General features: G+C 35.6%; 1 protein-coding gene across 2 annotated transcripts in view; it reads left to right on the plus strand.

The window, feature by feature from the left end:
• DYNC2H1 (dynein cytoplasmic 2 heavy chain 1) overlaps positions 1-8643 on the plus strand; it is a 325256-nt gene extending 316613 nt beyond the window's left edge. For both annotated transcript variants that reach the window (XM_045817992.1, XM_045817993.1), the window contains one exon: positions 8276-8643. In XM_045817992.1, the coding sequence (XP_045673948.1) occupies positions 8276-8434 (159 nt within the window). In that variant the 3' untranslated portion in view covers positions 8435-8643. The remainder of the gene's footprint in view (positions 1-8275) is intronic.
• The last annotated feature ends 616 nt before the right edge of the window (positions 8644-9259 follow it).

The following is a 9259-nucleotide window of genomic DNA, read 5'->3' on the forward strand; positions in this document are numbered from 1 at the left end:
ATGAAGTATTAATTCTCTGGCAAACCATATTAAAAGCCACATAGGGAGAAAAGAAAGTAGGACACATATAAACTGATTTACTTAAGAAGAAACCCCAGCAATAAAAGTAGATGATGAAGAATAACTGAGTAGGCATAAATGCAGAAGCAAATGTTCTGGAGCAATACCCACATACTTGACCACAGACTGAATGCAAATCAGGAATGTAGTGTTGTTAGGGACAAAGCCAGTCTGTTAGTGGGTTGGGTAAACAGCAACATGATGTTGCAAAACTAGAAATTTATCCCTCCACAGTATTTATTTCATGTATCATTTCTATCCAATTTCATTACCTCACTTCTTAAGTTCCTATATACCATATATTCTGCTGAATATTGGGGTTACAAAGATAAAGAAACCTTTTCCATGTGTTAATCTAGAAGAAAAGAGGCCTTTCAAAGTGAGAGGCAGCAAGTGTTTATTTGAGATCAATGAGCAGAGCTATTCGGAAAGCAATGATTCAGGCAGAAGCCCACGTCATGTTTCGATAAAAAGACAAAGGCAAGGGGTGTTTATGAGAAGGGGCACAGTCCCATCAAAAGAAGGGAGGCATTTATGTTCTTTGTAAACAGTGATTTTTAGCACTGAGTTCAGTAGTAATCAGCCAAGTAATAGTAACTGCTTTCTTGTTATCTTTGCACACAGTTGTATAGGCCACGGTTTTGCCCTGGGCCAAGTCCAAAGGTTATTTTGCCCTGTTCTAATATCCCAAAGGTTATTTTGCCCTGTTCTAATATTCCAAAGAGGGATAAAATGTATGGGGCAGTTCCTCTGGCATGGCAGCTCCAGATCCATTTTAAAGTGGCTGCATTAATGATTGATTAACACATCCAAGTCTTCTGTTGAATGGGGAGCAAACAGGTAAAGGAACTGTTATAGTTTGGACTTACATGTACACTTACAGAGGTTTACATACAGTATTTTGGCAGATGAGGGAGGCCTCAACTCAATCACGTGTGAGCATCTGAGGGAAAGTCAGGTGACCTCAGAAAGAGAGGATGAATTCAAACAAGGTAGGGACAAGTCATTCCAGATAGAGGGTAACATATTTAAATGCATAGAGATATGAAAAAAACTTAAGTTATTCTGACAACTGCAAGTATAGTACATCTGGAAGTGTATGGTTCATATCGTAGAGTGGTAGGGGCTATGGGTAGAAAGGAAGGCCAAGAACCAAGTGTGACAAGCCACATAGCCACGCCAAGGAGTTTACATCTTATGGTCAGTAGTATGCCATAAAGAATTTAGAACAGGAGTGTGGTTAAGATCTGACTTGTGGTTTTGTAAAACCAGTCTAACAGTGAGAGGGTGCTTGACTGGCACAGGGTGAAATACAGTTATACTTACTTTTCACAGTGATCCTTTGAGTTTGGTGAAGCAGGTTTATTCTCTGCTTTGCCGATGAAGAAACTGAGAATTAGGTGAGTTTAGTGATTGGTTATGGGCCCCATAATGACAGCACTAGCATTGTGCAGTAACTAGCATTTATTTCTATTATGTATATGCTGGCACTGTGCAGAATATTTGAAATACAAGGTATTTAGGCTTTCTAAAAATTTTTGAATAGGAATTGTCATCTCTATCTTTTTTAAAAGATTTATACATTTATTTTTAGAGAGGGAAGGGAGGGAGAGAGAGAGAGAGAGAGAGAGAGAGAGAGAGAGAGAGAGAGAGAGAGAGAGAGAGAAACAATGTTGCTGCCTTGCTGGGGGCCATGGCCTACAACCCTGACATGTGTCCTGGCTGGGAATCGAACCTGCGATACTTTGGTTTGCAGCCCGCGCTCAATCCACTGAGCTATGCCAGCCAGGGCTGCCATCTCTTTTTAAACTAAGAAAACTAAAGTTTAAAACTTGACCAAAATAACATATTAATAGGTAGGCAAATAAGATTCAAAATCAGGTAATGGCTCTTATATCTTGGGCCTAATATTGAACCAACCTAATAATATAAACCAGAGTTTGGAAAATTAAAGCCCACCGGCCTAATCCAGTGTGCTGCCTTTGTGCCGCCCACAGAGCCCATAACCATGTGAGCTATGGATGGTTTTTATATTTTAAAATAGTTGAAAAACTCAGAATAATATTTCATGACATGTGAAAATTATATGAAATTCAAATTTCAGTGTCCGTAAAGTTTTGTTTGGAAAAGAATGATTCCATTTATGTAGATACTGTCTATGACTCCATTCAGATGGTAACAGCAGAGTTGAGTAGTATGTCAGAGACCATAGAGCCCACAAATCCTAAAATATATATCATCACATCCCTTACAGAAAAGGTTACAACTCTGTACAAACTATTAAACTCTCCAACTTCTGCTGGACTTTTTTTAGGGCAGCCATATTTATTTTTTAGTAAGTTTTACAGAAAAGATTAGTGGACATCAACATTCTAATGCATTTTTAGTGGGAGGGAAGGAACCAGCATAAACCAGAAAGAAGCATCAACATGCATTCATGTAAGCCAGTGAAAAGAGTTAGTTTTGTCATTTAGTCTATGTCTACCTTATTGCAGAAAGTACAGAATCCTTTTGTGAACCTAGATGAAATAATGTAGTTTAGAACTTTAATGATTAATTCCTTTTAGGCCAGAAGGAAGTTTTTCTGTTTGTTTGGTTGGTTGGGGTTTTTTTTTTTTGCTTGTTTGTTTGTTTTTTACAAATTGTTTCTACAATATTATCTTGTTGGGAACTGCCCTGACTGGTATCAGAAGCTGAAACCCCCGCCTAGGCTAAGGCTAAGGGAACGCCCTTGGAACTGTAAGCCAGCAAGGAGACAAAAGTTTATCTTCCTGGCAGGAATGCTGCTTCTGCTGCTTTATTCATGACTGAACCCCAAAAAGCTTGGTCGGTTAGCCAAAGACAGGTAAGATTCCCCACGGGGGGAACGACCTAAGACAGGCATGATCACTTTGGGAAGTCCCCCAAAAGAAGGACTTGGGGGGCTGCAGCAAAAGGGGGTGATGGACCCTCGCTCCTTGGCTTTGACATAGCCTGAGTTCTCAGCGTCTGGGAAAAAACCTCCTTGTCTCCCAGTTGCCCTAGTTCCCTTGCTCCACCTAAGCCTGAAACAATGACAGGGTGGTGCAGCTCTGTACTGAGAAGTGTGGATTCCCCGGGGTGATCAGACCTAAGAAAGAACATGTAAATTACTGTGAAACCTTCTCTGTTTAGAATGCTCTCAGTTGAGTGAGAAGGGCCTTAGGAGGAAGTTAGTTTGTTCCTCAGTCTTACAGCTCTTTGACCCCGACTCAACAGACCGGCAGAGTTCTTTGTTTTCTATGGTTCCTTACTTCCCCCTAATGAGTACTGTACTTTACCTGAATTATTATGCAAAATGAGCCCAATAAAAGCAGGTATGGACAGTAAATCGGCACGCTCCCCACTAGGGGGGGTGGCCATTTCGTCCCTACTTCCCCACAGAAACTAGTCTGTCTCTGTGCATGTGTGTTTTTTCTCGTGTGTTTTCGTCGAGCCATCCACAGCGTTCCGTGGTCACTGCTGGCCGGGGACCCATGCAACGTTATCTGGCACCTAATAGTCCTGATTTCAGCAGAAACATGCCCAACAAACCCATCATTTCTACAATATTCCTTTGAGGTAGATAGTACCTCCATTTTTTAAAGAACATTTTAGATTGAAGAAATCGAAGAACTTCTTTGACATTGTTGTAATATGTGATGGTACATAAGGATATGAGCAACAAATTCTAAGACTTTCTCTGGGGAGAAGGGAGCTTCTCCCCTTCTCCATTGCTTCTATTATAAATGGAATGTACTTTGCCACTTGACAAAACTAGAATTATGAATTCTCAAGGATAATTAAAAGTAATATGTTCCTAGTGTTTCTGTTTATCTATTTACATCAAGATAGTATAACTTACTCTCACACCTGTTTATTCATATATTTATTTCTCGTGATGCAGATTCTGAAGTTCCAGTTTCAGCTCAGTGTTGGTGGCTAAATTAATATAGGTCTAAATTAAGGTTTCCTTAGGGGATTTTGCCCAAAAAAGCACTGCCTTTCTCCAAAGCATTTCCCAAAAAGTAGTCTATACATTATTTCATAATGGTTCTTTGTGAAAAATTATTCAGTGAACTGTTTTAATAACCAGAATATTCTCTGGCCTTGCAAATTCATGATGTATTTGAGAATAATAAAAACTCCAAGAAGTTCCAAAGATTCCCTAGCACAACTTTTTCCTGCACCTACACCCCATCCTTCATCTGGATCTATTGGGATATGTAATGCCATTTGGAAACACGGCTTTTGCAAATGTGATAGAGAAGTCTGAGATGATGCCCTGTTTGACAGTCCACAGGATGTCAGTTTGCCCATGTTCTATCTTTTCAGTAAAAGGTGCTGTTTAGGGTCCATCGGCCAGCCTGATGCCCTTGGCCTAGACCTCCCTAGAGGCACCACAATTGACAATTCAATTTCAGAAACAATTGTATTTCCAGGGAAAATACTTCTGTAAAATTACTCTGTAAGTGACTCAAAAACACAACATTTACATTACTTTTACATATATTATATATATTATCAGCATGTATTTCAAAAGATATATACCAAAAGCTCTGCCTAATATGCACTCTAGTTAAAAAAATAAGTATTAAATTAATATCCTTTCTGTATGACAGTATTTTTTTCCTTAAGGACTTAAGAAAGCATTGTTGTTAGCATCATGTTATTGAAAAATAAGTGAGACGTGTTTTTCTACCAAAATACATTTTAAAGAGTACTTAGACATTCTTGATAGAACCAGTTCTCAAAATGTTTATTGTTGGAAAATTGTTTTGTTTCCTGTTTTGAGATGTGTATTTTTTTTTCAGAATTGCATTAATAAATTATGCCATTTTTATGTAGATTAAAGCTCTGATTTCCTAACATCTTTTTTTAATAATTACTTCTTAATTCTTTTTTTTTTAAGATTTTATTTATTTATTTTTAGAGAGGGAAGGGAGAGAGAGAGAGAGAGAGAGAGAGAGAGAGAGAGAGAGAGAGAGAGATCGATCAATGTGCAGTTGCTGGGGGTTTGGCCTGCAACCCAGGCATGTACCCTGGCTGGGAATCGAACCTGCAACATTTTGGTTCTCAGCCCATGCTCAATCCACTGAGCTACGCCAGCCAGGGCCTGATTTCCTAACATCTTTTATAAAAAAGGGTTGTTCATCGACTTGGTTTATAAACATTCAGAAAACATGTGTTAGAATAAGTTAGTTCAACTTCATGCACAATGTGATGAGAGCTACATTTTGCTTTGCCTTCATGTATGTTTTATTGTAATGAAATTGAGTTAAAATCACTAAAATAGTTAACATAATCTAGGTAATTTTGTTTTCTCTTTGGGGGATTTTGTCTGTTTTTGTTTTATTTTGTTATTTTCTTTGGATTTTGGCTAAATGGTACTTAATATCACCATTTACCTTTGTCAGATACATTGTCTTCTCTCAAGTATTAGCCTCTCAACTGCTACTTGTAATACATGTGTACTTTTAAGTTACTTCCTATGGGCATGAGTATGAAATTTCAAAGTTTAGCCTCAATATTGGCTGAGCCAAATGGACCACTTTCTATTTTAATGAAGTAGGATATAAGTACATTAACCATTTAGAGTAATCACAATATATAGGTTTTTAATTATTATATTTTATTTACATCAAACTAACTTGTTTCCATATCATAATATGAATTATTTGAAGTCTTCCTAGAATATCTATTTTGCATTAATCAAGCACTTAATGTATTTGCTAATAGTTATTAATAAAGTCTTAGTTTCATCCAAGTATTTTAGTCCAGCAGAGCCTAATTCTTTGTCTGTAATATCTTCAGTAAACATAGCAAAGAAGGACTTGTGTCATAAGAATTTAATTTAGTTAAATGACATTCATGAAGTTCTAGCACATGAGGTCTTGTGCTAACAGTGAGAATGTCAAAGTAATTAGCTCACTATTTTGATAATTTATTGGTGACTTTAGAGCAAGTTTGTTCAACTGTTTTTTACAGAAGATTATAACATTTAAGAGATTTTGAGAAGTGACGAACAAAATTTTAAGAAGTAACCAGTTTTTTATTTTTAAAACACTATAGGTCTTGATATAAATATTTATACCCTCACTTTAAAACAAGCAAAAAGCCTATAACCAAAGAAGGTTTGGAAGTATTTGGAAATATATATAGAACTAGTAAATTGATTTTGAATATGTAAGGAATCAACTTTGCATTACTGTTAAGTTCCTAATTTACAGAGAAAATTGCTTGGCATTAAAATGAAGAAATATAGATTAAAATCTCCTGAATAGAAAGGAATAGCATTGTAAAACATTTCAATATGATGTTTCTATTTTTGTTTTTGACCATAGAAGCTACAGGCAGCAAAGCAAATATCAGGTGGTAGAGAAAGATAATTTAAGACCTTTCCTGGGATTGTAACTAGGCATTCATAGAGTCAGATCATTTCAGTCCAACAAATATATGATATTTATCTGCTGCTTGCTAAAGAATTTAAAGGCACCACCAAAAGAGAGCTTGTACTAGGTTATTAACTTTAGAAATGGCTAAGGAGTTATGAAAATTACAGAAATTTCTGAATCTTAAAGCTTTGCCATATAAGCAGAATTGGAGAAGAGGGAAGAGATTAGGCAGTGACTAATAATGTTTGAAAATTCTCTTTACTTCATATCCTTTACTTTTGGTCAGGCCCAACCAGGATTCTATCCATTAATCCTTCTTAGGTTAACACATCCTAAGATAGTATTTTGTTTTCTAAAGTAATCATTTTTTCAAAAATTATATACTATATGTTTCACATACATATTTTTCCTAAAATAAATTTTAAGCTTCGAAGAAGATTACTATTTTCTTTACTTAAATATACACTGAAATGCTTAGCCTTTATAATTCTAGACACACATTGACACATAAAATACTGTTAAGTGAGAGATGAATAACTGACAGAATCTTTAGAAAACTGAAGAAAAAATAGAAAGATACAGGGCAAATGGTGTTTTTATATATTTGGTCAATGATCCACCATTAAAAAATGAATTTTGTTATATGTAAATCAGGATAAGATTTAGAAATGAATGTGTAGTCTAAAGGACGTAACTGATATGCCTATCAGGGACAAAGAGTCAGTATATGAGAAAGGGAGGAGAGAAGGATTGGAAAAGGTACTAGAAATGAACTACAGAAATGATCCCTGAAAGTGTTTAAAGTCATGAAAGGCAAGGACCTACAACCAAGATTGCTCTATCCAGCAAAGCTTTCATTTAGAATGGAAGGGTAGATAATGTGCTTCCCAGATAAGGTCAAGTTAAAGGAGTTCATCATCACCAAGCCCTTATCAGATGAAATATTAAAGGAACTTATCTAAGAAAAAGAAGATCAAAAACTATGAAGAGTAAAATTACAACAAACTCACAACTATCAACAACTGAACCTAATTTAAAAAAAAACTAAGCAAACAGCATTTATCTAGACTTTATGAATTGTCTTGGTAATCAAAAAATTGATAAGTAAAAATTTTTCTCCATGGATATACTCCTACCTGGAAATGAAAAAGGAAAAGCAGAATTAAATTACCATTTTATAATCTTGAATGTAATAATGATCACCATGGCTGTTAATATCTAGAGAGAGAAGCCAGACATATATGCCTCTTGAGGGAAATACACAGCACCACCTGTGCAGTGTTTTTGCCAAAAATTGAATCTGAATCTGAGCTTGCCTCCAGACCCGGTTTGTGAGAATGCAGGGGACAGATGAACGTGGTGCCATGGGAAGCAGCCAATAAAATTCAGAATGTGGGAAGTGCTTCAGTATAGTTTCTTCAGCAAACTGAAAAGCAAAAAAGGAAAATCCTATAAATTCAGAAGACATAAGGGACATATCAACAAAATGCTAGTATGGGCTTTATTTGAATTATGGTTCTAATAATTTTTTTAAATTTTGAGATAATAGATATATGATATTATTAATATTTTCAAATATTATAGTGCTATTGTGATATTTGCTTTATTTCTACACATATTTATATATTTATAGATAAAATTTTCTGTGCCACAGCTGGATGATAGCATTTTATTATGGTAATCTTTATTTTAAAATATTTCATAATAAAATTTTAAGTAAAAGTTATTTGAGAGGATATTGTGTTTGTCTCTTAGGTTGCCTAATGATCAACCTCAAAACAGTATATTGGTATATTTTAAAACAAAAATAATTTTTTAAACAGGGTGCATATGGCCCATATTCCCCCGAAGAGTGTGTATCTTTGCCTGTGTACACAAGTGCTGAAAGGGACCGTGTGGTGACCAATATCGACGTTCCGTGTGGAGGCGATCAAGACCAGTGGATCCAATGTGGAGCAGCTCTGTTTCTGAAAAATCAGTAGAATCTAGCAAAAAGAAACATTTCTTGTTTAAGCTTCAAATAAAATACATGTTGAATCTACATTTGAAATATTAATTCAAAATATTAGCATACAGTTACTCTGTGTTGTTGATCTCACTGGGTGTTATTTTAATGGGCAATGACAGCACAGTAATTTAATGTTTTAGGTAAAATGTTTAAAATAGTATATTTTCTATATACTACCACTAGTAAATGTGTCTACTATGTTTGCATTGTAATTATTTAATAAAATATAAGATAATCTTACAATTTTCTATATTTAAAGTGTTGAAGATCCATGCTGTTTTCATACGACAAACCAGTTTAATCAAATAGCTTTCATTTGTAGAATTTTGTTCAAAACTAATGGACTATATATTACCAATATATAATAATAATAACTGAGGCTTAGATAGCACTGAGTACATGATGCTAGGCACTGCTCCAAGTGATTGATTGATAGATAGGTAGGTAAGTAAATACATAGGTAAGTATATAAATAGACATATAAATGCATAGATACTCCATTCATTTACTAATATTCATTTTACTAATGAGAAAAATGACACACTGGTTAAGTAACTTGCTCCACTAATAAATTGGTAAAGTGGCAAGGGAGAAAACTCACTCTTTCAACTCCCCCTACCCTCCTCAAGGAAAGAACAAAGTCAGCAAAGGTGAGTTCTCCTGCACATGTCTTCTTGGAGCTGAGTATGCAGGCAGAAATGAGCAGAGATAGCTCAGCACCCGTGTTGGTCAGTTCCTCATTCTGACGCATGTTTGCTGCAGCAGAGGTTCTGATAAGAAGATAAAATGCATGGGCAGT

Source organism: Phyllostomus hastatus, unplaced genomic scaffold (genome assembly GCF_019186645.2).
Source record: "Phyllostomus hastatus isolate PE091 unplaced genomic scaffold, TTU_PhHast_1.1 phas_scaffold_317, whole genome shotgun sequence".
Classification (NCBI taxonomy): Eukaryota; Metazoa; Chordata; class Mammalia; order Chiroptera; family Phyllostomidae; genus Phyllostomus; species Phyllostomus hastatus.